This window comes from Micropterus salmoides, unplaced genomic scaffold, assembly GCF_014851395.1.
Source record: "Micropterus salmoides isolate LMB-PRFRI ecotype aquatic unplaced genomic scaffold, ASM1485139v1 Ms_hic_scaffold_13, whole genome shotgun sequence".
Taxonomy (NCBI): domain Eukaryota; kingdom Metazoa; phylum Chordata; class Actinopteri; order Centrarchiformes; family Centrarchidae; genus Micropterus; species Micropterus salmoides.
Genome location: NW_024040374.1, coordinates 25808205 through 25835777, shown reverse-complemented (window position 1 = coordinate 25835777; position 27573 = coordinate 25808205). Strand labels below are relative to the sequence as shown.

At 40.7% G+C, this 27573-nt stretch overlaps 2 protein-coding genes across 4 annotated transcripts; both read left to right on the top strand.

Annotated features, from left to right (window-relative positions):
- Positions 1-2500: 2500 nt before the first annotated feature.
- Positions 2501-20667, top strand: cpeb2 (cytoplasmic polyadenylation element binding protein 2). 3 transcript variants are annotated; one of them, XM_038716555.1, is made up of 11 exons: positions 2501-4463; positions 5989-6258; positions 9845-9935; positions 12163-12213; positions 13596-13619; positions 15319-15492; positions 15605-15694; positions 15923-16041; positions 16147-16261; positions 16491-16672; positions 16968-20667. In XM_038716555.1, exons 1-11 carry the CDS (start codon positions 3516-3518, stop codon positions 17193-17195), a joined length of 2292 nt encoding a protein of 763 aa, XP_038572483.1. In that variant the 5' UTR covers positions 2501-3515; the 3' UTR covers positions 17196-20667. The 3 variants fall into 3 exon arrangements, with proteins under 3 accessions (XP_038572483.1, XP_038572485.1, XP_038572486.1); XM_038716557.1 differs by lacking the exon at positions 13596-13619; XM_038716558.1 differs by lacking the exons at positions 12163-12213; positions 13596-13619.
- A 1062-nt stretch (positions 20668-21729) lies between these two features.
- On the top strand, positions 21730-26996 carry LOC119901091 (complement C1q tumor necrosis factor-related protein 7). The gene is made up of 3 exons (XM_038716554.1): positions 21730-21938; positions 23532-23768; positions 26122-26996. The coding sequence occupies exons 2-3, from the start codon at positions 23540-23542 to the stop codon at positions 26748-26750; spliced, it is 858 nt and encodes a 285-aa protein (XP_038572482.1). The 5' UTR covers positions 21730-21938; positions 23532-23539; the 3' UTR covers positions 26751-26996.
- The last annotated feature ends 577 nt before the right edge of the window (positions 26997-27573 follow it).

Here is a 27573-nt window from a genome sequence, read left to right as displayed (position 1 = left end):
CAAAGCTTGGGAAACTGCGCTCCTCCCACCACATCTTTAGTTTACTTGGTAAGTTTCACTCAATTCCTGGATGCCTATGTGATCCTGATTATATTATTTGATCTCATAAACAATCAACATTTGAGCCAAAATAGCCTAATAGTGCAGTTTGACATAACTTCTGACTACACCAAATAGCTTTAAAAAAGGCCTGTCCTAAGGCATTTCTGACTCTGATCAGGAGAAAATAGTTCCCAAAAACTACCGTATCTCTGAACTCTGACACATGTAGGCTATTCTGTGTGATCTCCTTTTAATAACTAATGTAATATTGTTTTACTTCCATTCACTGAGCCTCCCCTAGAGAGGCCCAACTCACACTTTGAAAACCCCTGATATAGACTGTACAAAACTGATTTTACTGCCATTGTTTGAATCTGGTGGTTTCTACTGAGAAAGTAGGTCAGTGGCACCTCTGCCTGATGACATCTTTGAAATGCAAAACCAGTGTTGAGTGGCACACAGGAGGCGTACTTCCTGTACGCTGAGATTGTATTATAAGAGACGGGACACACCCCATGACTCCCAGAATAGAGTCATCACGGTTGATGGATAGGTCTGTCAAACAAAACGAGCTGATCAATGCTTTCTGCCCAAACCTTCGAACATACAGACTAAGAGAGAGTCAAACATGGTTATCAACCACACAAAAGGAAATGCAGATTACCTGTTGCTATGACGACTGCAGCTGCAGTGTGACAGCCATTCAGTCTGACAGAGACCTAAATAGAGCTAGCTATACAAGCACAGTGAAATGTGATATTGCTTAGTGGGCCAGGTGCTTCCTAATAACCAACAGTAGCCACATAACCAGTAACCTTGTTAAAATAAAGGGTGCTTAATTTCTCACACTTATCCTATGACACACCCACGTGCATGATCAGATAATATATTCATGCACATGCTGATATTTGTGTTCTTATGTTTACATTTGTTCCCCATGTACACTATACGCACCAGCGTGCATGCACAGAGAATACAGCTAAATCTAAAGGTGAATGCAAATGTGCAGAACTGTGCTCAGGTTTTGGATGGATGTTTCACATTCTGTATGTGGCAGGGCAGCTGGGAGTCAGAGAATGGACCCCCCACCCCTCTCTCTCTCTGTCTCTCCTCTTAACTCCACCCCCGCCTCCACCCCACCCTGGATGACTCCCTCCCCCAGACCATCTTCATCAGACACCAGCAGCTGGCAGCCTGCCCCATTTAACTCCCTCCAGCACTTACTGGGCCTGGCTAATCACTAGTACTCAGCACCATCCATGGCCACCACACCTGCCCCCTAACTGGTGGGACGGTCTCATCTGGGACCTTATGATGGGGAATTTCTAGGGGGTGTCGTCTTACTTCCCAAAACAGCTGAAGGTGCAGTGAAAAGAGAGAAGGACATCACAGCAACAGTGATTGGAGTCCAAAATCACTGATCAGGTTCATGTTGAGCAAAAGCTTGCCAAAACATTTGCACATGCAGGAAATGCTTCTTAGCACCACTTAATGCAACTATAGTAATGCATGTTATCCAAAACCCTCCTGTGTACACACTAGACTCCCAGCACTAATAGCAACTAAACTTTATAACATTATGTCTAAAAGTAGTACCTGAGTTTTAGATGAGGTTATAATGAAGCTGCCATTGTTTTTGTAATCTGATGCTTTTGTTTTTAAAAATAAAGAAGCATTGTATAGGTGACAATGCAGAGCGGAAAGCTGTGTGTAGTTTGTGCTGAGATAAGCCCTCTTCATTAGTAACGACCAGATGGTAGGTTGATCATGCACATTGCTTTGCTCCTGTGGTATCTGTTTTCCTCATTAGAAACCACATTCACACACAGAGACTGCAATGATTTATTCAGCGTCAATCTTGAGAAAGAGAGATGATCTGTGGATGTTATACAACAAATAAGGGTTCACACTTAAGGCACTGGAATAGCATAATAACATCTATAGCTGCAGCTTTAATCAAGTCCTTTTTGTACAAACAGGAAAGTGAAACCGAAGTGTTGCTCATTTGCATCACCCCAATTCCCAGCTGATACTTGTTTTGTATTTTAAAGTGAACACAAGACATCTACTATTCATCTGCTGAGGGGAGAATCAGCCGAAAAACCCTCTGTTGTTTCTCTCATCAGTCCTCAAACACAAATGAGCAGTCAGAGGGTGACATACTCTGGACTCTGACACACAAACACAATCATTCTTTCCCATCCACGCTAAAATGTGATTTGCCAGTAGCCATGTAGTGCTGCTGGTGGGGGCCATTTATGAGGCAGATCATATGGTAGAGCTGCATGTCAGCTCTGAGTTCAGAGCAGACTATAAACTATGAAGATCCATCTCCCTTGACACGCGCTGACATGGAAAACTATATTTAGCTGTTGGCGTCCATGCGTAAAGTGACGCCGGCGCAGACGCACGCGCAATGCTTGTGGACTGAGCACTGATGGGCACAAGCCGAGGAAAACTGTGCCACAGTGCGTAGTCTGGTAGGCCTAATGTTTAAGTTTTAATGAAAACATTTTTGAAGAGACAGATTCTCCTCACAATGTGTCATGGCGACTTCCCGAGACGTCATTCATTCTGATCTAGTAGGACTTTGGCTGGCTTTGAGTAAGGTGATTAATATAGATTCTGTTAGAGGTTGATTGGGAAGTAAAATCAAAGAAATCTTTCTACAAGCATTGTCGCGTCAGTTAATTCAAAATATAACATTCTAATAATGTCAGCCTAGATGCAGCCCTGTACTGTGCGCATGGTATTATATGGTAAGTAAAGGATCATTACAGACTCATTGCTGAGATGCAGTCTCTACAGGAGGAGTAATGATATTTGTCGCTGTGATCAGGCTCACTGTGTAACTCACCCTACGTCCCGGGGTTTGCTGAGGGTGTAGGCCTACTGCACTTAATGAATAATGAAAAAATGACGTAAACAATGCGGTCCTCTTTGCAGCTCGGGCTCGAGGAAAGAGGCTGGCGCACCGAGGCGTGATGCGGCCGTGACGTAGATTCTGTCGCGGATCTTTAATCCTCTGCCGCAGCAGCACAGCCGGTAACCAGGGGAGGGGGTAGCACGGTAGGACAGGAATGGTCCACGCAGGCTCGGTTAGGCTACTCAAAGGCCGAAATAGCTCGGTCTTTAGATAGATGATAATATCACCGAGTAAAACAGAGATTACGACTAGAACGAGCCGACTATTTGCACAGGCCAGACCCCCTCCTCTCCGTGTCTGCCTCTAGCCTAGCCTATTCACAGAGAGTTTCCTATAAAATAGACCTCATTTAGAAATTAGGTTGAAACTATATTTTCAAACGCATATATTTGCTTCATTTAAAGCCAATTTCGGTAGCTATCTTCCAGCCGGCTGACGGATAGCCTACAACGCCTCGTCCTACCGGATTCCTGCGGCCGGTTGCGCCCCGGTTCGCCCTTCAGGAGCGTCCCCGCTGTTCCTGTCAGCTGCTGCGCATCAGCAGAACATGCAGGATGAGCTTGTCGGGGTGACAACCACGCAGTTACCCCTGTCAGCTGAGGAAAAGGACAGCAACAGCCGAACGGTCAGCCAATCCGGGAAGCAACCGAACCAACCCGACAACAACGAAGGCAAGCAGAGCGCATTCACGCCGGATTATAACCATTTAAACCAGAACATAGCTTTTCCAGATTTCGATCGAGATAATTTTTTCCCGACGCAGTCTATCTGTGACCTTCAGCACAGCCGAAAAATACATCAGCAGTTAAGTCAGCACACTGACTTTAGCCCCACAGAGTCGCCCCCACCCCAGAGACATTTCAGTCACCTGCCGCAGAGGCAGCCCTTGTCTGAGCCCGAGCACTGCGCTGCTGCCTCCTGCGGCTCTCCAGTGGAAGAGGCTGAAGCCGATGCTGCGTCGCCATCGCCCACTTCCGTAAATTCAAACAAGATCCAGATGGACTCCCCCATCGCCCACCATATAAATGGCAATGGCAGCAGCAGCACCGGCAACATGTTGTCCGGAGGTCTCGGCGCCGCTTTCCCGAACCTCCCCACCCAGGAGATGCAGAGCGCCAGCGTAGGCTCGTCTTCACCTTCCCTCACCGGGTTCGGCACCCCGTGGTCCGTCCAGACTAGCTCCTCGCCCCCTCCCGCACCCAACTCCATCAACCCCATCCACGCGAACGCCATTAACCAGATGCCCAACACGGACTCTGACAACAGCTTCTACCCAGGTATCCCCTCCTCCATCAACCCGGCCTTCTTCCCGAGTTTTTCGCCGGTGTCAGCTAATCCGTGCGCCGGGATTAATGTGCAGGGCTTCAGCGGTCCTTTCTCGCCCCAAATGAACGTCCCCCAGCAGGCGCAGAGTCGCAGGTCCCCGGTCAGTCCCCAGATGCATCCCCAGCAGGGCGCCTTCCTGCAGCAGAGGAACAACTACAACCAACATCAGGTGAGCTGCAAAGCGCATTAATCACACGAAGGTGACCCGTGAGCTCTATCTTATTTATCTCTCTGTTAGTTTGTATTTCCACCTTTAATGACCAAACATAGTCCCCAGAACCCCCAAAGCTCCAATCTTTAAAGCCTATTTAAATCACGATGTTAGGTTCCCATCATTTTAAGTTAAGACCACTACTAGGATGTCCTCAGGTTAGGGGCATCTTGTGATGCTGCAGAGATAAAGCACAGTCTTAATAGTTCTGTCTGTGTGTATTATGCAGCCACAGTCTTTGAAGGACAAATAGTTTTTTTTGTACTACATAATGCATTTGTCATGTCCTCGGCAAAGGCTGAAGTCACTGCTCATGAGGCAACGGAAGGGAGGGGTGAACACGGGAACAAGGGAGCATCACTGAATCCAGCTGTTGTTCTCTCCTGGAAGCTGGCAGTGAGATGCAGTCACATGGCACTGGACCATCCCTGTCTTGTGGTTCAGTCAGTGGAAGTATAAAGGCTTGCAGAGTTCGGTGTCCTAAATGGATATGGGTGAAATGCAGACAGCTTCCTTGGTTTTGTATGTGTGTGTGTGTGTGTGTGTTGGCAGACAGATAGAGGAACCCAGGAAAGACCAGCAGTCACAATAATAGAGGCTTACATGAAGGTTCAGCTGCCGTAGTGTTGGGGCCTATGGTTAGCAGCCTTTGGCTTCAGGTTTCTCATGTGATCTGCACACTGGGTGTGAGCAAGTGCGTGACTGGGTGTGCTTAACGCGCGTCTGTGGTGCTGCTGTTTGGCTGACCTTTAACCCCTTGCTTTGATTATGAGTCCCATATAAATACACTGTATTTCCATTAAACCCCCAAAGACAAACAACCCTGTTGGCCCTGCTGTCATACACACATCCAAAGGATTTACACATTAAAAGGAGACGCATTTAATGAAATACTACTTTTTTTATTTATTGTTTTTTTGTTTAGTTAAAATAATTTTTTCTTCTCAATGGCTCTTTTATACAAGAGACAGATACATAATTCCTGTCCATCATGTTTCTAAAGAAACCTCTCCAGGAGTTCCCATTTTCTTTAACAGCACTTTCATTTTCCTGGTGGTGTTTTTTTTAGATAATAAAAACAATTCTTCAGGCACACCACTATCTGACATTCCATAGCTGTGTGCAGATTATACAAAGAGAAAAGGGGATTGTCCTCTGTGTAAGATTTTCACGGGAAAGCACGCAAGATTAGCATGGTGCGATTGTATGTACGATGTGATTAAGAGTGGACACACGGTCCAGGTAGAGAGAGAGTGTGTGTGTAACTTACACTGGTGGTGTAGCAGCGCACGGGATACTTAGTATTAGTCTTAAAGCCTTAAATCTTCTTATCTGCCCACCCGTTACAGGAGCAGATAAAGCTAGGCTGTGGCTGACAGGGAGAAAAGCAAGGATAGAAAGACAAGAGAGGATGAAATGGAAATAATATTTAGATGCAAAAATTTACTTTCCACATTCTCTGGCCCCCTTGATGCGTTTGCAGCCCATGGTGAAGCCATCTCCGTGGAGCGGTCACCAGGGGAATGGCTGGGGCTCCGGGGGGATGTCCTGGGGACGGGACCACCGCAGAGGGAGTGGCATGGGCTTACCTGGCTCGGTAAGCCAGGCCTCGCCCATGAAGAAGCCCTTCTCGAGCAATGTCATCGCTCCTCCCAAGTTCCCACGCTCTGGAGGATCACTGGGGCCTAAGTCCTGGATAGAGGAGAACATGTTTCGCACAGACAGCAACAGCAACACTTTGTTGCCCCTGCAGGTAAATGTTTTGGGTTGTTACTGCTGTTGTAGGATAATCAGTCTGGTATATGTTTGTGTGTGTGTGGGTGGTTTTTGTTTTTGTGTTATTGTGTGAGAATCAGCAGCTTTAAATGTGGGACTAGTAACAGAGGCATACACAATCATTTGAATAAGAGATTAGACAAAGGGAGCGATGAAGAGCTGTGTGTGTGTGTTTGAGAGAGAGAGTGTTTGAGTTGAGATCCCTTGATTAAATAGAAATTGTCAGTCTTTTTCTTTATTTTTATCAATAGAGAGGCTGAAAGCAAATGATTCTTTAGACATACACAACAGTGTGCTGCAGATGTAAATTACCATAAAAGGGCCAGCATGGTTAGCATTTGAATCAGATGGGAGGAGTTTGAACTGATTTGCTCTGCAGATTTTACTAAAGGTGTAACAAAGCGGGGGCTGGGTGGAATTCATTACAGGAAACTAACATCTTGTAGGTGAGATCTATTTCAGGTGCAAATACCGTTAAAGCTCTTTCTGTGCACATCTAAGGGAACCAGAAATGAGAAGTATTCCATGATACATGTACCAAGTTGTGTGTTTTCTTTGAAAATTGTTAGTGCCTCTTACTTTTCTCTGCCAAGTCAAGGTCACGTTTTGATCATATTTTCCTTTGTTTTCTACTACACGGCCATCAGCAAAATCGCCTTTTTCTAAAGTAGATTCATGAATTTTCTGGGACAAAAGCAATACTGACGCTCTGCTTTTTCTTTAGTGATTTCACTTACATCTGATTTGTAGCCGTGGCTGACGTCCAGTTTGTGTCTCTTTGTGTGTTTTTTGGACTTGGTATTTGTATATTTAAGCGATATTTTGAATGCAGTAAACCAGAAGTTAGCTAAAAAAACACACACTAGCGAAACGATGCTTGAGTTACAAACAGATTTGTGCTGAACCTAATGCATTTCATATTCAAAGATTTAAAATTTTACACAATATTATGCAAGATATACACTTCAACTATACATAAATTATTATATACTAGTGTCAAATAGACACAAGTAGTAATTAGGTATGAAAAAATATCGCTTATAGTCATCTAACTGGATTGTCTTTCACTGTTTATGTTTAATTTATCTATAGTTTATAGTTTCTATACTACTGTGTACAGTGTTGGTAGTTAGATTAAAATTGGGTTTTAATTCACATGTAAAAACGTTCAGTCAGTCACAGGCTGGTGAGGCTGCATAAAGGCTTTCGCTGTTGTCACGTAAGAAAAACTGCACTGATTGTCTCTTGCTGCACTGTGCACGGTGTGTTACTGAGAAAACTGACTGTACAACAGAGTACAGTTTATAATTCAGTGTTTTTTCTTAATAAAAACACACTTGGTGAATAAGTTACTGCCATAGTGTCTTAAATTAAATACATACATTCATGCTAAGAATAATGGCATGTTTTAATGACCTCCAACAGAAAATATATTCATTACTGTGACTCATTCAGACTAAAATAATGATATCACCTAAATAATGGTGTCGCCAAATTGTATTACTGTTGCTATGAGCTCAAATTATTAGTGATATCACTGCCAAGAAGTACAGCGCTTCCTATTCCAGGAAACAGGCCTGACTCCATGGATTGTTAATTTCCATAAACAGTCTCGGACCCAGAATTTTTCAGATTCCAAGTCTTTTCCTTCCTTCCTTTCTGTTTAATGTTTGGCAGTCAGTGACACATATCTGCTGTTTCATGTGTTAGACATCACACAGAGGTAGGCTGAGGAAGACAGGAGAGAGTCACTGACTATTATGTCTATCTTGACATTTCTTAAAACTGTACAGCAATACAGCTAACACTATACATTCTTAAAGTAAAAGACAATTTGCACCTAACACAGTGACTCCCACAGCCATACGTTTTGTGTGTTCCAATTTCCTCCCGATCCATGAAGGCAGACAAAGTAAAGCCTTTTTGTGGACACTTAACGTGGATGCTTAACTCCACCAATTTTACACATCAAGGTCTGTTAGAAGGTGTTGGGGAGTGCTACTGCGATGATGCAGATGATGTTTAAAGCCTTGTGGGGTTTTTTTAGCAGCGCAAAGTTGAAGTTAAATTGCCTCAAGTGATCGCTCACCGGACCTCTGTAGACCACTCCTCATCCCTGCTTGAGGCTAGCAGCTTGATGCTACGTTAGCCGCTAATAGCACAACACACAAATCTGTGCAGTCAATAAAACAGTTAATCTAGTCACGGTTCATTGTGTTGGTAATATAGGTGGCAGGTTTTGACAAGGAAGAGGAATGTATGGAATAAAAAAGACAATATCTCTCCTGCAAAGATTGTCTTTTTCTTTTTTTTTCAAACTGTCCATCGTGAGTCTGACATTGTTGTAGGAGTGCAATGCTAAATTGGTGGCGTACTAATTTGAGTCCTTTTGGAAACCATGGCCTGATGTGAAAATGACTCAAAACTCGAAACTGACCAAATGTATCAGTGGACAAATCAGCGCTATTCTTTTAAGGGGTCAGTTCAGCCAAATTCCCACAAATATATCTGTCTTCAGTGGTATCAAGCTATACAGATAGTTTTGGATTTATTTGTGAGATGTCTAATATGAGTTTTCTGCTGTTAACCTATCATGATGTTGATATTTAAAAAAAAAAAAAAAGAAAAAGAAACAATGTCCCCATTATTCCACACACAGACCTCTCTGTTAAGAGAGTTAACAGAGAGGTCTGTGGAACTGCTTGGTTAGTGGCAAATGAGAAAATAAATCTTTTTGTATTTTAGTTGAATTCACCCTTTAAAGATGACAATTCTTTATTCCTGATTAGCAGTGCATGTGAAGCCAATTTCCGTGTCTGGCAACCTGTTTTGGTTTAACTAATGACCCCTTTATCAACATCTTTTAAACAGGTAATGCAGTGATGAAGTAGATGTAAAGTTACTGTAGTAACTGGATTATATTCCTTGCCTAGGAAACTGTCCATTAAAATACATTTTAGCTGTAATGCAATGCATTGCCATTTAATACAACTCTTCATTCTCCATTTTATGGATTACTGTCTGTATTGCACAAAACAAATAAATGGGAAAGCAAGGCAAAAGCATATTAAGCAAACTGCAGTCTGTCGCTATTAAAGTATAAAGAATTGACCTTTCCTCTATGTTGGGTAAGGTGGTATGGTAGGTATGATAAAACCAGAATATTACCATATGAGTCACTCATAGTTTCTGCTATTTCAACCTCCATCTCAGCTCTCTGGCCAAATGCTACTCCTGGTTTTGGTTTCTATTCTCTCTCCGTCTGTCATTGGGAACGAGGCCAGAGATCCTGGGGAATCCGTCCTATAGACCACTCACAAATATACCTTCAGACCCCTGAAGTGAATAAATACGGAAAGAATGTTAATCCAAGTGTGAGCTACTCACTCTCTTAAATCTCTTACATGTTAAGCCAAGTACCCAATCTTCAGAGGCTTTATTGTTTATAAGCTAAATCACAGAAGTGTGTTAGAAACGTGAGGAATTAGACACGCAATCTTGACGTGTGTTTGTTTTGTCATCTCAGATTGGTTGATATAAAACCTCACACCTGTGTTTCTCAGGACCGCTCCAGAATGTATGACAGTCTGAACATGCACTCCCTGGAGAGCTCTCTGATTGACATCATGCGAGCTGAGCAGGATCCGATGAAAGGTAAGATTGCCTTTCCCTTTCTATCTATGTTTGGGGGGTCAAAGGGAGGCGATCGTGTTCGGTGAGGCGGCCTGACATCGCGCAGGGTTACTCGGTGCAGGGAAGTGACAGGCGCTTTGCTCCCAGAGCTGTGTTGTTTTTCCACACACCAGCTTATTTTCTCCCCGCTGAGAGCTTAATACTTCTGCCACCAGCTGCACATTTACATGACCTTCCAGCTCTGATCCTGTTGCTACTTAACCTGGACAGCAGGAGAGAGTGGAGGGGAGAGAAACTGTTCTTTGCTATGAATATCTCTAATTGCTAACAGATATTGCCTGACACAGCAGCCATGCGCAAATCACACAGGACTTGGCTTTTTTTTTTTAACTAGCAGATGTATAAATAGTCCTGGATTTCTTTTGAATTATTCCTCATGGTTTGGCAGAAGCAAGCAGAGAATGTACTGTAGTGTGACACTGTCCTGGCCTCCTGGGCTCAGCTGCTGGACATCAGAGGAGCAGTGTCAAATAACTGCACCGTCCTAACCCTCCTCTCCCAGGGACGGCTGCTTGTATCTCATTTACAGCCTCACAGGCCGGCTACACTTAAAGTGTGACACAGAAACAACAACACTGGTAAAACCAAACCATGCAGTTGTTATTTGTTGGCAGATGTGAAATGGTTGTCTGCAGTCTCCATTAAGACTTAGGCTTGAATCAGGACTCAACCTGTGCCCTGCTTTCTTGGGCGAGTTTCTTGTTTTTCATGCCATAGCAGATGGAGAGGACATGGGCCAGTGTGCACAGCAAAGAGAGGGGGATCTGGACTAATTTTAGATGTGATCACACTTTCACACGCTGTGTATGACAGCCAAGAGAGGAGACGAGAGGGAAGGAGGGCTTGCAAGGGTGGGCTCTGCCATTTATAGCATTGCCAAGGCTAACAAAACATTGTACAGTATTCTGACTAGCAGGCCCAAAATACAGGACCTCATAAACTTAAAGGAGTAGTGTTATAGTGCTGATGATTCAAATAAAGTTTTTGTCTTTGGCTTTAAATAGAAATAAAACAGCCAATGAAGCTTGCAACTTTTTGAAAATCCAGCTGTAATAATATACACTTGTATCATCTATAAATTACTTACAAGTGCTATTTAACATTTAAACCTACGATGTAGAATTTGAACATTTCTGACTTTTGTGGCCACACTGTGGAATCATTTAATAAGACACCGGCAGACAGCAATACCATGCCCTGATAGTGAGAATTAATAGCTCAATAGCAACACACAATCTATACACTGTCTATTTCCCTTGAATTTTTTATTTTTTCCACAAATAACATTTTATCTATAATGTAAATGATGCCTTAATCACATTTTAAAAATTTAAACAAAGGGGCCTTAACATTTGTATATAAACAAAAAAAGTGTGCTTGTCTGTTGGCAATACATACAGATGTGTTAAAAGAGACTAAAGTTGACTCTGAATTTACTATCTATATGACTGAAAACAGGGATGCAACTAATGATTATTTCCATTGTTTATTAATATGCTAATTCTTATCTTGCTTCATCTTATGGTCTAAAAAGAAAAATGTCCATCATAATTCCCCAGAGTCAAATTTGACATTTTTAAATTGCTTGCTTTGTTTTCAATTATCTAAGATATTGCAGATTATTTTTCAGTTCAACTAATTGATTAATCAAATTGTTTCAGCCCTACTTGAAATAAAAATGTAAATAGATAATCGCAGGTTGATGTGATATTTCATTGAACCTGAAAAAACCTAATGTCATAAACATGATTCTTTCAGTCATGCAGCTCCTGCTTCAGTCAGATCACAGTTTAAGATCACAGCACATTACAGATGGTGAAGTCACAACCTTTCCACTTTTTAGAGCTGAGAAGGAAATAATCCGTTTCTTACAGTATTACTGCTACTAAAAACAAAGTGTTTCATTCTGCTAAGTTCCCTCTGTTTTCTCGTAATGTCGACTCAGGCTATATTTGGGGATAAGGAGAGCTTTGTTTCTTTTGCTCACTCTGTCTGTACTGACATGTGAGAAGCCTGTTGTAACACATTACAGGCAGGCGCTGTAGTTATATGTGTGTGTGTGTTCTTGCTCCCATGTACACACCGTGGCCTCACCCTGTCCTCTCCATCTGCTCTGTGTCTCATCCCTATTTGTGTGTGTGTGTGTGTGTGTGTGTGTGTGTGTGTGTGTGTGTGTTTCTCATGTCAGGCCGTGTGGGATGCCCTAACCCCGGGGCTGACAGCCTACTCATGCTCAATGGTAATTATCTCTTAGCACCATCTCCCTCAGTTTCAAATGTTCAGCATTTCCATCCAGTTGTTTTAATGTGTGAATTTTACATGAATGTGCATAGAGACACAGTTCTCACAGTAACAATGAAAGCATCATGGGAACTGTGTTTCCAGACATTTACACTGTTACTCTTTAGCCTCATTAGACCCACTCACCAGGGTCACACTGGCACAATAGGCATGTGGTAGGGCTGTTGTAGGGGAAAGAATATCTACCAGTATTTGTTAGATAGTTTTCTTTCTTTTTTTTTCTTTTTTTTAAACAAATCTATACAGTATATTTGAATAAAGTGCAATTTGTCATCAAAATGTCTATGTTGTGCCACTCTGGGCTCTATAAAGATCATTATATTTTATGTTTTATAATGTTATCATCAGTGTAGCATTTTCAAAACTTCCAATTGCCACTGGTGACTATTTGCTCATTTAAATAGGTTTTCTTAATTCAAGCACAAGCTCTACCATACTGATGTTTTTTGATGGCACCCACATGATAAGGAGTGTTTCCATTGTTATACTAAGTCATCTGAATACTATGAAGGCACCACAAACATGACTTTAAAAATGCAAATTTTCAGTGCCACTTAAAATAATTGTAGCCCTACAGACTCTTTTTCTACCTCACATGTGGACACCCATCATGCTGGTGTCAAAAGTAAAAATCTTGTTTTATAACAGTCTCAATAGGACCCAAATCTGGGTCAGACAGCATTTGCAAATAATTGCGTGCATGCTTTTTATTGTTTTTGGGGCTTGCTGTTTCCTCCTGAGACACAGCAATCAGCAATTCATTTCTGTGCTGTGTTGGCGGCGGCAGTTTTGGCTCATGTTGCTGTGATGAGCCTTGTTGTTCCTGACAGAGGACATCCAGGGCTTTTCAGTGATGTAACATATATGTGAAGTTTCCAAAGGGTTTCTATTACATCTGGCGCTCTTTATGGGGAAAAGAAAGTTAAGTTGCAGTTGAGTGAGTTATGTTTTAAGTTGAGTTTTGAGAGCAGTGAAATTATTTTGATCACCCGAGAAATGCCTTTGAATGCATCATCTGTAGAGGCAGCGGGCATTTCTATATATTTATTTGATGTGTTTTACCAGCATTGTAGTAAATTAAACATAAACGTGCAACTTCAGATGCTTACTCTTTGTCTCGATATCTTGTTCTAGTTCTCAGGAGGATGTAAACCATTTAGTGGACTTTTTGTGATTGGCAGCTTATTTGATTAAATTGATATATGGTTGGATAAAGAGAGATCATGAGATAGCTGCAGATTTAAGTCCATAGAGGTTACATGTACTTTTTGGGAATGTCCGCACAGCTGAAACTTGCCCTCTGTACTCTTCTACATGCAGCCAGGAGCTATGGGAGACGTCGAGGTAAATTCAGTTTTCTACAACATGTCTTTTTCCTTGTGGCTTATTCTCTTGTGGCATGCTTTATTGCTTGAATGGACTACAAACTAAGACCTTAATCCTGGAGTCAGACTTCAAATTGTCTAGTTTAGTAGCACATTGATTGTTTTTTATAGTTTTGTTGTACATTCATGTTTTTGCCCAATATATTATTGTTGGCTATCAAAAAATATAACAAAAAGTATTTGTTTTAGTATTCAGAAATGCATGATGTCAAGGGTTCATGTTTGGTCATGTTTATCTGAAGCACTATGGCAGTTGTGCCACTGCTCTATGGGAGTCTTCAATATTAAATAAATGAAAAGACATTATGAAATAATTATTGAATATTTATTAAATTTTTATTGGATATCCTTTTATTTAATTATAGATATTATTATTTCAAAATATCCTTTGTCAGAAGTTTGATTTTATTTCATAATGTGTCTTTTCCACCCCCTCACCTTTCACATGCCCCCAGCCTTGCATAAGCTAGCTTGAGCTAGAGCAGAAATGATGCTGTTATTTTAAATCAACTGCTGCTGTAAATAAACACACTACACAGACAGAGTATCTAAACCTCTAAAAAGTTTTAAGCCTTAGCTTAACATGGCTGGAAATGCTATAGTAGTCTACCTAAGGTAGCTGGCTAACTAGCTAAGCCAGCTTGTAGGGTTAGATTGTTATTTAGTATCAAAGTGAGAAGATAGTGTTAGCAGTGTTAGCTAGTTTACATATTTTACCAGATTAGAAAATGTTCACAGTTCTCTGCTTAAGACCGAGTATTTTTAAAGCATCCGTTAAAGTAATGTTTTTTTGAATTAGCTAAATATTCTTTTTTTTTTCACTGTGTGTTAGGTGTAGCCTATAGCAGATTTTAGAAGATCCTGTTACCTTCCATTTTAGTGAAAAGGAAGTGACATACGGGGACCCTACTCTCTTTCCATTGTCTCATATACGTGGGGTCCTTATACGTCAGGTCAACAGTTGGACCCTTCTCCTTTACTTTAAATATGAATAATAAGCCTAACTTACAACAAACTGGCTTGACAGACGTGTAACACAACCGTCATGAAAAGTGAAGTTCTGAAATCAAATGTGATATAAAATTAGAAATCAGAAAAATGCCAATTAGATAAAAAATGACTTTTGAAAAAGATAATTTTGAACATAGATATATAATATAAAATCATTTCTAATATGAAATTATATGAACACCTTATTTTGAGAATAATAATTATATTATAATTAAAAATATATAAATTTCTAAATTATTATTTAATTTATTTATGTGATAGAATTTATTAACATGACCATTTATTTTATGATTACTTATTTATCTGTTTAATATTGAACACTTTGGGGCTCCATACTGCTCAGCGATGTTATTAACTGCTTTGTTGCACACAGCCTGCCTTCCCACACCTGCTTTATCTGCCACACTGCTCATGGCTCCTCAGTTTAGACTGGTGCTTTGTGTCGCAACCACTCAGTGTAACAGAAACATTATTTTATAGACTGCCTCTCCTCTAGGGTTGTCCTTGTCATAGCAGAGATTTAAAAAAAATCCATAAAGGAGCAGCAGATTTTACTGGGTTTAGGGCTACATGTTTGTGATTTGTTTTTCTGCTTGTGTGAATGCTTGACATTTGCTGTTGCCTTAACTGCCTTTTTCCTCCACCAGGCCGCTCCTCCCTTTTCCCTATTGATGACAATCTCCTTGATGACGGCCACGGCAACCATGGTGTCCCAGGAGTCCTTGGCTCCCCCAACTGTTACCCCCACCAAAACGGGGAACGCATTGAGCGCTTCTCACGTAAGGTGTTTGTGGGAGGTTTGCCCCCTGACATAGATGAAGGTGAGGACAACTATAACACAGTTTTTCAGGATTGCATTATACTGCTTGCCTTTGCTTCCTCTACTCTATCAGCAGTCTTTCAGCTGTCTGTTGTTTTTCCACTTTCCCTCAGATGAAATAACCTCAAGCTTCCGCCGCTTTGGTCACTTGGTGGTGGACTGGCCACACAAAGCAGAGAGCAAATCCTACTTTCCACCTAAAGGTATTGACAAAAGCAGCGAGCATCTATATTAAACATACTTTAATGGATACTTAACTTTTTTACATTGAGCTTGAAGCTATGATGCCAAAAAATAAGTCATCGTTTAAATACTGGTGTTGGTCAGTATCCAAAAGATGTCTTATTGATTAGCATATTTGTTAAACGGGCTTTATGTGTTTTTAATGCACACACTGAACCTGTGGATATGTGTGTGTGTGTGTTTTCTAGGATACGCATTCCTGCTTTTCCAGGAGGAAAGCTCGGTGCAGGCTCTAATTGAAGCCTGCATGGAGGAGGATGGGAAGCTCTACTTGTGTGTCTCCAGCCCCACCATCAAGGACAAACCTGTGTGTTAAACAGCACCAGCTCACACAGAAAGTTCAGTTCTGTCATTTAATATTTTGCTGAATAAAGAGAGAGTGGATTTAAAATTGGATTTGACTTTCTTTTAGGTACAAATTCGACCTTGGAACCTGAGCGACAGTGATTTTGTGATGGACGGATCGCAGCCCCTTGATCCCCGCAAGACCATCTTTGTGGGAGGCGTCCCTCGTCCCCTGAGAGCAAGTAAGTACTTTGTTTTTCCTCGAGCAATTTCATATTAGTTTTCTATTCAGGAAGAACTTCAGGCAGGAGTGTGGTGTGAGATACAATCCAAGATACAAATTCCATCTACAAAAAGAGTTTAACAGCTTCTCCCCCTCTCTTGTGTTCTTCCTCACATCTTCCCACATCTTTTCTTAATCCTTTCACTCATCTGAATTTTTATCTACCTTTCTTTTCACCCTCTGACTAGTTGAGCTGGCCATGATTATGGATCGCCTCTATGGCGGAGTCTGCTATGCGGGAATTGACACCGATCCTGAGCTCAAGTACCCTAAGGGGGCGGGGCGAGTGGCCTTCTCCAATCAGCAAAGTTACATCGCTGCCATCAGCGCAAGATTCGTCCAGCTGCAGCATGGAGACATTGACAAACGGGTACAGCCTCGCTTTCATTAACAATTCCCTGTTTTGTGTGTAGTGGACATCATTAGGATTCACACAATTTGTGAAGTGTGTGTGTCTGTGTGTCTGTGTGTGCACCATCAGTATCACCACAGACAAGCAGCAGCTTGTTGCTATGGTGAGCGAAAGCTTATTAGGTCTGATTGACTTAGTTTCCTTCCCCATCTCTACTGCTATAAGACTCTGCCTTTAATAAACATACACACTATAAATTTTACTGTATGCATTTATGCACTTTCTGTGTCTTCTCTGAAATGTGTGTATGCAGGTGGAGGTAAAGCCCTACGTCCTGGATGATCAGCTATGTGATGAGTGTCAGGGTGCACGCTGTGGAGGGAAATTTGCTCCCTTTTTCTGTGCTAATGTCACCTGTCTGCAGTACTACTGCGAATTCTGCTGGGCCAACATTCACTCCCGCGCTGGACGAGAGTTTCACAAGCCCCTGGTCAAAGAAGGAGCCGACCGCCCACGCCAGATTCACTTCCGCTGGAACTAGAGATGCGACCACAGCCATGGTGACACAGTCAGAGGGAAGGGAAATTAAACACTGGCTAACAGGAAAAAGAGCATCGCTCTGCCTCTCCTGCTCTCCTAAGCTATCAGTATAATCGAGTACGTAAAACTATACAGTATATACTATATATATATCTATATATCTTTTGTAGCAGCCAAACACCACAAGCCTCAGTTTTTCACCAAAACCCCCCTCACATCTCAGGCTCTGATAACTCTACAACTCTTTTGTGGTACTTTCATCTTTTCTAAGAGGAGATTTAAAAAGAGATTGATTTTTGTAGGTTTTTTTATTATTATTATTTTTGTATGTGAGATTTAAAGTAGATATGGGAATGTTTTTGCATGGGGGCAGCTTGTCTGTCTGTTTGTCTGCTGCTAACCACCCTACAGTGTGTGTAGTGCACACGTGTTTCTGGGAAAACCTTGATTCTCTAATGTTGACGCCTGCTCCGGATCATTAACCAAAGGTAGCAAAAAGATAGAAATTGACACATTTTTCTGCCGCAAAACAAACAGTTGTTTTTTAAGGTTCCCATGGGCTCTTTCTTCTTTTTAGAGGGTTTATTAAAGAAATTATGATAGGGTTATTTCTGCGCTCATACTGACCCATAAAGTGATACCTCAAAATACTTAATCTGGTTTCTGCTAACTGTATTCAACATTTATACTTAGCTATTTTAGAAGCTTTGCTGCTATATATATATACATATATATGAATAAATGTGTGGGTATTATATTTAATGCCATTTATAAACCAGAATCATGTAAAATGAAATACAGTATGCACTCAACCACTTATGGCCCCCATAGCCATGGAAAGTGCATGTTATTACAATAGGTTTAGTTACACAAATAGCATGCAGGGTAGATGTGAGAGAGAAAAACACTGAGGAAAAAAAACAAAAAACAAACCACTGAAATCATAATTAAAGACAACACATTAAAGTCTATAGTGACTAGCATGACCATCTATTATAGATGCTTAAGAGGGAAAAATATCAGACACATAAGAATGAATAAGTAAAAAAAAAATTCAGCTTGCATGCAATGATGTCTATATGTTGTTTGATCCGTTTACATACTTAACAATACAAAAAGTGATATTGGTTCTACTGTAGACTTAGTGGACGCCATCATTTTGTGACACGATGGCTTGTATGGCAAAAAAAAAAAAACCCTGTTGAGAAGCAGAGTGGTGTTCAGTGGTTTGTGTTTGTGTCGTCCATGTGCTGTGTGACTGTTTTTAGTATAGACTGAGGCTCTAGTTTAGTTATGTAGACGTAAAACATCAAATTGACTCTGCCTTCACCCTTCCTATCCCACATCTTTGTGTAGTTCCAAAGGTTAATCTGATATAGCACCGCCTCCCAGACCAAATGCAAACAAAAGACTTGATCAGCGTGGAAGTTCGTGTTCAAGCATCCTTTTGAACATGTTCTCTTCGCTAAACTTGCCTAGTGACTAGTTGAAAGAGTCAGGCTGTGTGGGTGCAGCTGCGTGAATCCAGGGGAACTCTGGCTCGGTTACTGAAAGATAAACTATCTCCACATCCTCTCGGCCTTGGCCTTTGGCGTGCTAAAGATGAAACTTTCTTCTCTTTGTTTGTATTGTTTGTCTGTTTGATTTCCACAGTGACCCTTGAATTACTCAAAAAACTAAAAACATTTAGGGACAATCTTTCTGTGAGGATGGTGGCCAAGCCATCCGTTTGGTACTGTGCAAGTGTGTCGCTCTCGTGTCGTTGTTGTTTTTTTGTGTTCCATGCCCTGGTGTGTGCTCCTCGGTATCGTCAAGTGTGTACTGTTACAAAACCTTAATGAAACTGAGACTCTAAGTTTATTTACTTACAGTTGATTCATATAAATTAATTTGTTTGTGTCAACTACTTACCCATCTCTGGCCGTTCAATATGTTTTTATATATATATATATTATGCACTACTTTTCTATATCTCCCCACTCATTTTATTTGTTATCCCCCTCATTAAGTGATTTCAGTGCAGATGTGGATTCTCTGAAACATCCACCTATTTATAATTCTACAGATGATTTATTAAATTTTATTTTTTCATGATTACTTATTTAAGATGTAGCGTGAAGCAGTGGTCTTAAGTTATCTATATTCTGTATGAGTAGAGCAGGAAATCCAGTATGTTTTAATATATTCTAATGTAGTCTGGATGTTGCGAGGACGGGGAGTCGTAACATGACGGAGATGAAAATTAAAGAAAGAGCTCCCGTCGTCCCCCCCTCCCCCATGGCTTTAGTTCTCATGATGCGAACATGTTTGAATATCGTCACCTGTGACACTTGACTCGTGTTGTTTTTGTGAGGTTCTATTTCCTATGTTGAACGCTGTTACTTTGTTCTGTATGTGTCTTTGTTTTTGTAAAAATCATATTTATTTCACTATTTTTGTAGACAAAAAAAAACTAATTGATTTGATTGTATTTTTCTATTTGAATAGGACTATAATACAATTAATTTCCCCCCAAATGCTAATTATGTCCAAACGTTCTGTTCAAGACAAAGAATCATGTCATTAGTAACAACATCAAAGTTTTTGATATACAGTTGATTCTTATTTTAATACACATTAATACACAATTCATTTGAAGGAAGGAAACCTGAAGGTTTTATTTTATTCTTGGATGACACTTGAGATTCTCCCCTGTTGCATCGAGGCCACAGCTGCCTGTCCTCGTAGATGCTCTGAAACTTGAATATAACACATTTTGAAAGGCTGACTAACCTCGAATCTGTGTTGTGATGTGCAATACTGTTTCTAATGTTTGTATAAAGTAAGAACTACAGTGTAAACCTTTTTAATGCAGATTTATTTTTTTCATTGCATATTTTGCAAATTTCTGATCCACAGTGTCATTTTTTACTGTCAGAAAAATAAACCCCGTTTTTTCATTGCAACTATTTTTAAATCCAGATATCTTTGTACTGATGTAAATGATTGTAGTTATTTTGGATAGTGTTTTGCTAACAAACGGAGAGACTTTTTCATGCATATTTCTATTTCATTTCATCTTGTTTTATCCCACGTTTTATTTCGTTTAATAGTAGCAGAATTCTTGGAATAATTTTTCATATTTAAAGGTCACTGGTATTATTTTGTATTTTTATGTGGAAATACACTATAAATAAATTGAAAATGCTAATTGCTAATATATTCTTTTGAGTTTAATTATTTTTAAAGCTAAATATTTGTAATTTTACTGTTAAAGTGACTAATTTCTAAATCAAGAGTTTGTGTATAGATTCACAAAAGTGGTTTATGAGCGGTTTGGATTGTAATTATTACTGAATGGTTCTTTGATATGCAAAAATTAATATCATGTTTATTTTTATTTTTGTTGGTTTTGTATTTAAATGGGGTGTTGATTACAATCTGTTTTTTTCCCTTTCACTTCCTGAATAAAGACCCATTCTGTTTGGACACAACATGGCTGCTGCTGCATGTGTTTTAAATAAAACACAAAACTAACAAAACACAAACATCATGATTGCAGTCATCATGATATAATAATCCATTGTTTCGTGTCAGTATCATCACTAATTAATATTTTTAATTAAGCTTTCCCATAACCAATAGGAAGATCCTTTTAGATCTTTTAACATTTACTAAATTAGTGGTGGAATTTAACTAATTCATTTACTCAAGTATTGTACTTAAGTACAGTTTTGAAGTCCTTTTCTGCTACTGTATACTAAGTTTTACTACATTATATGACATCTGTAGTTACCAGTAACTTTGCAGATTAATATTTTACATATAAAAATGGATGCTAATCTCAATAACACCAGCCGCTCCTTACCTGACTTGTGAACCCTAGTGTCCCTTGTAGTGTTTCAGATGTCTGAGTTGTTAGCAGTTCCACCAAACAGACATTTCCCTTCTGAACTTTTCAGATGGTTTCTGTGAAATAACTGTCTGAGGTCCAAAGTGGTCAAATTATGTATTATTAACAAAACACTACAGACATTAGTATTAGGTATTAACAATGTAGTAATGTCAGAGAATGGGCATTGGCTGCAGAATCGGTATTTTTTTTATTTTTGTACCTATATATTTTCAACCACTATACAAAATACCTCTTGTTATGAAAAGTGTGAAGGTAATTTTTCAGATGGTGTCTATAAAGGTGGCCTCAACCTAAACCATGAGGCATGTAAATAATCCCCAACATACCTCCACACATAACATCTGGCCCCATCTAGGGGTGAATGTCATAAATACAAGTGAGATCAACACAGATTAATAAGGCACAAATGACCATGACCATTTATTAATCAGATTTTTTATAGAACAACAGCCTTATTTGACAGCATCCAAGCGGCTGACTTCTACACTTGGAGTCTCTTTTTAAAGAGTCTTCATCCATGACATAATGGAGCTGATCCTGTGTGCACAGACTGCGCTTGCCTGGATAATAGTTGTTTGCCTTGGGAAGTTTATGAGGCAGAGAGAAGGGAGGGGATAAGGGGAGGGGGGAAGTGAGTGCGGGCTGCTGCTGCACTACAAGACGCTGTCAGCAACGAAGCAGCTGAGCTCTGCACGCAGATGTCTGAGAGCGCAGCAGAAGAAAAACGAATATCATGTTAACCAAGGGTTCAAATCATCACAGAGACCGGAATCTGAGCAGATAAGACGAAGACACTCAACACCGAGAACTGTGGTCTGCTTTCGGGTTGAACAGCTGCCAACTGGGGGGGTAAGAACACAAACTCATATAACTCAGTCTGCGCTCTTTGTTAAATATCACAGAACATCTTTCATCTTTCAGAATATGAACACAAATGATAGAAATACTGTTGTCTTTAAGCGTTTCAATAGACCTTGCTGAGAAAATACCTTGAATAACTTTGCAAATACCTGTCTGTGTGTGTCAGTGTTTGTGTACAGGAGCACCCATGCATGGCCTCTAACTGTGTGTTATGTTACATTTGTCCAAATATTTATGCTAAAATCTCCCCCTGAAAGAAGTTAGATGTCTAAAAATGTCTTGCTCTTTTTCAGCTTTTTTTAACATGACGACTTGGAATTATAAACCATCTGCCACCTGAGGAGTCATTAATGTACTTTATGTCTGAGATCAATTACTAACACCCACTTGTTTTATTTTTAAATGAATGGTGACTCATTTCCTTTTTTACAGGTGCAGCTTATAATGTAATGAATTGCATGTATGCACATCATGCACACATGCATGCACGTGTATGTGTAAGAAAGGCCCCATTTCTTTAATAATAGTCGTTTTACTAATGCTGACATCATTGCTGCAGAGCGGAATTGGCGGGCGGGGTTTCTCTCTCATAGGACCTCACATTGGCTCCCTGACCAGTTCATTACCCTCAAAATCAAAAACATGCACCACTAATAACATGAAGGGGCCTTGTGTGTTTCGCAGAGCAGGCTCAGCTTGTTCACGTTGTGTGTAAGTGTCTGCCCGTCCTTCCTGTTTATCTCATTGTGTATATTGTCCCATAGTACACACATCATTTGTCTGACTCATTTGCATCTTGCACTGACAGACAAGTGTAATTCCAAGGGAAACATGTTGCAATAAAAAAGACACACTTATTTTGGAAGACAGACAAGGAGAAGAGCCTCCTCTGTAATGGTGACACAAATGTTCCGACGCCCCCACTGACCAGAGAGCCAGCAGAAGAGCAGATGCAAAACTCACTTTCTCACACCCACATGGGCAAAGAACAAGCATGTGTATTAATAAAATCCACACATTCTACTGGTCAAACCCGCTGAAGATTTTCTTCTGTTAGTGAAATACAGTTCTGCATGATGAGGCTGTGTCTCTGTCTTTCTATTTGTGCAATGTAAATAAAAATAATGTTTCTGTCTGCTCAAGTGCCATTGCTTCATGATTAGGTTCCCCTGACAGAAATTGTGCTGGATGTTATGTCATAACTTGGGAATGTTTTGGGAAAAAAAGAAGACTTGGAACTGAGACAAAGGTTTCGTTTGAGGTCTCTCACATGCAATTCCATGGTGGATGAGAACATCAGCGTGTGAGATAGAGTCAAATAGCAATTGCTTCTCATTACAAAAGTCACATATGGCCTCATGCTGTACTTGAATTAGATTCACTGATATGCTTTTGGTCTGCCTGCACCCATGACAACACCACAGTAAGTGTTTTATAGCTTTGTGAAAACTGAGAATTTGCTCTGAATATCTGCAAACACAAAACTATTTTACTTATTATAAATTCTACTAAATACATCCGAGCTGTCCTAAAAGCAAGATGTTAGTGAAGTTCTCTGGTAACTGTTATTTGCTTTTATAGATTTGAAGATGTGGGCGTTGATGGGAGTAGTCTGCCTATGCCACTGCATCTTTGGACAGCTGCTTGAGACCAAACTGAAAGGAGCACCACGTCTGATCTGCAGTGTCCCGGGGTCACCGGGAGAGCCTGGCAAACCTGGTCCCAGCGGGCCCCCGGGAGCAGATGGGAATGTGGGTATCCCAGGAAGAGATGGCAGAGATGGCAGGAAGGGTGAAAAGGGAGAAAAGGGAGAAACAGGTATAATATAAAACCTAAATGGATGCAGATGCGTGCATGTAAATAAATATAACCACTCCACTACCACCAGAGAAAAGCTTGCACAGATTTGACAAATGGCATGAGCAGAAGCTGGTGTTGAGACGATGAACAAATTACTTCCATAGAAAAACACATTACCATTAGAAGCATGGTTATGAAATGATGTGTCAGACAACCTATGCAGGCTTAAAGGAGCTATATGTAAGAATTTTAGTTTAAAACATTCAAATGAACTAAGATTTCAACAGACATTTGTCAAAGATGTCTATTTATTGTGTTGCAGAGATATCTTCTTAAGTTAGCATGCAAACTAGCTAACTTCAGCCTGTCCTGTCTTGTAATACCACTTTGTATCTCAAGATGCAATAGTGTGTTAGTGTAGCGTCCAGTCTTCCCCCAGTTCAACAACACCAAGGTAGTTTTCTTGCCGGGTTTGGCTCCGGGCACCTGTAGTTGACGCCGCCGTAAACCCCTCTCAGGCCTCTAGAGATGGCCGCTGACTAGGGGTGTGACAATACATTTAGCTCATGAGACAAGACACCATATTGGGTTCATGAGAATGAGACGAGATAGTATTTTAACACTATTTTAAAGAAATTTTCAGTGACAAAATCTGTGACTAGAAAATTTGTCTTTTAGACTAAAAGTCACAAAATGCAAAACAATGCAGATGCATTTTGAAATGTTGCTTACAGGGTCTGAAATTAACTTTATTCACTGCCTGCCACTGGTGCGGGGAAGTATATTTTTTGTCTGCCTCCAGAAGCCTTTGAAATGTATGTGCTAATTGAAGGAATAAGATTCACGTGTGACGCAGGTGTGTGCCCGATCGCCACAATGCGCTAACATCTTTCATGCTGACATCGTGAGACACGTTTCACCTAGTCAAGAAATATTGTCACGTTTAATATCACAAGATCTCGTTCCAAACCCAAAACGCTGACTGATACACGACCTCCCTCTCGCTCCTCTCCTCACGTCTCTCTCTCTGAACCCGTAGTGTCTTCATCGGCCCAGAGTCAGAGTAGCTGTTAATCGCCTTGGTACTGTATTTCCAAACTGGCCTCTGTCGGTCTTGGAGGCTTTGTTCTTCCCGGGCATGCCAGGGCTCACCTGCTCGCCCTGATCCCAATCTGGTGCCTATTCTGGCACCACTCCCCACCAACGAACGTCCTCCTCCCAGGGGTCCAAAGCTCCTGTGCTAGCAGTGTAAATGCTAACATACACCTGGTGCTCTGAGATCCCAGTCTAGGTAGAGTCAGCAAAGATTTGGACCACTAGCTGCACGGCTAACTGAGCTAAACAGCAGCTACAGTTAGCGTTTACACTGGTGATATGCTGCCCCCTATTGGTTTGGAGCATGAATTCAATAGGTGGCCAATTCTTACATATTGCTCCTTTAAAGATAGACAACAAACTGAAGTAATCAGGCCACCGACTCCCCCAAAAGAACATGATCATCATGGGCAGAACATAACGAATGGGTGCTGAACTTCTATACATTTATTTTCTTAAGACGCAATAGCAAACAACAGAAAACCATTCTAAACTGAAAGTCCACTTGCTGGCCTTTTTTCTGGTGCCTTCAACTGTAAGTGGGATGTCCCTGTGGCTAAGATGCTGACTATGAAACAGTTTGGGACCTCTGTTGCATGTCATTCCCTGTTTTTTCTCACTTAATTCTTAATTCTTCATTTTTGTTTTTACGTGAAGCTAAAATTCAGAATATTTGATCATTTTGTGTTCCCAAAGTCAAGAATAAATATCCATGCCATTTCCATTTAAGCTCAGCCCTGAGAAGTTGTTTGTACAATAAAACACGGTTGTTCACTGTTTGCTAAAAAAATGTCTTGATTGAGATTATGCAGAAGACAAGAATTTTGTGTAGGTAAAGCTGTCTGAACCACAACACTGTAAATCTGTCAGTCATGTGCTTGTTTTCCATTCTGAGTGGAAAAAGGAATTCAGTCACACACCTTCATCTGAACATGAAACTACATATTCAGAATAGTGCATTGTTCTTGCGCAAACACATAGTGTGTGATTCACAGTGTTCCCTAGCTCCAGGGTATTTACTGTGCAGTATGTTTGTTTGGATGAATCAAGCCAAAACTGTTCAAATTTCAAAGTGGCTGTGTTTCAAGGGTGACTTAATAATTGACACTGCGTGGGGTTTTTATGTTTCTATCGACTGTTCCTTTAATAGCTAGGTTCAACAAGTGCGGAACAGAAACTGATGATATGGCAGAGAATTGAACAAAAAAACCCGCCATCATTCTATCGTGTATAAGTGTGCAGAAATTATGATCCCAGCATGACTCTTCCATTTCAGGGTTAAAGGGCAGAGTGGGCCCAACAGGTAAGATTGGAGGCCGAGGTGATCGTGGCCCTGCAGGGAAACGAGGTCCTACCGGAGAGAACGGAGATAAGGGCCCACTTGGTCCTCCAGGCCGTGACGGAGAGAAAGGGGACAAGGGCGAAAGAGGGCCACGTGGAACTGCAGGAATCTGCAAGTGTGGCAGCCTGCTGCCTAAATCTGCCTTCTCTGTGGGAATCACCAGCAGCTACCCCACAGAGAACATCCCCATAAAGTTCAACAAGGTCCTGTTTAATGAGGGCGGACACTACAATCCACAGACGGGCAAGTTCATCTGTGCATACCCAGGCATTTATTATTTCTCCTATGACATTACACTGGCCAACAAACACCTGGCCATTGCGCTGATGCAGAATGGCCAGTATCGCATCAAAACCTTCGATGCCAACACGGGGAACCATGATGTAGCATCTGGGTCCACTGTGATGTACCTGAACCCAGAGGATGAGGTGTGGATGGAGATCTTCTACCATGACCAGAATGGTTTATTTGCAGACCCAGGCTGGGCTGACAGCTTGTTCTCTGGCTTCCTTCTCTATGCAGACACAAACTATTTTGACACACTTGCAGAGGACTATGCATAGAACCTGGAAAAGACAAAACAGAAACTGCTAGTCACTGTTGTTTGGATAATTTTATTACACATATGGTACGGTCAAACTATATTTTTATACAATATGTTTGTACTGCTAGTTATATTATTACCATAGAGACCTGTCTACTGATTTGAAATCTTATAATTTAATAAAGCGTGAATACGTTTCTGATTTATTTGTTTGGGGTGGAAGTTGGACCAATAATAACTTAAATAAACATTGTTGACATGTAAAGCTTGGGTTATTCTTTTCAAAATGGCAAAAGTGAAGTATACCATAATAATAATAATAATAATAATAATAACAATAATAATCTTTATTTATATAGCACCTTTCATACATAAAATGCAGCTCAAAGTGCTTTACATCACGAGCACTTGAACAAGTAAAAAAGAAGTACATAAATAAATAAATAAAACCTATAATACAGCAGCATGTAAAAAATCCACAAGCACAAAAACATATGTATTAAAACTGGGTAAGGGTAGCAGCCAGGACTACAGTATGAAATAAATACAATATGTGTGATCAGTTAAAAGTAAAACCATAAAAGTAGGTCTTGAGCTGCTGTAAAGAGAGGTTGCTTCTCTTATTTGTAATGGGAGCTTGTTCCAAACCATTGGTGAATAAGAAAGCTGCTTCACCAAATGTTTTACTGTTCATCCTTGGGACATTAATTAGAGCAGCATCAGAGGGCCTGAGAGAGCAAGACAACGTGAGACAAAGTAGTGTAAGATATAAGAAGAAATGTCAAAACGGATCACACCTAATGTTTTTACAGGCATAAGTGCCAAAAACAACAGCTAGAGGG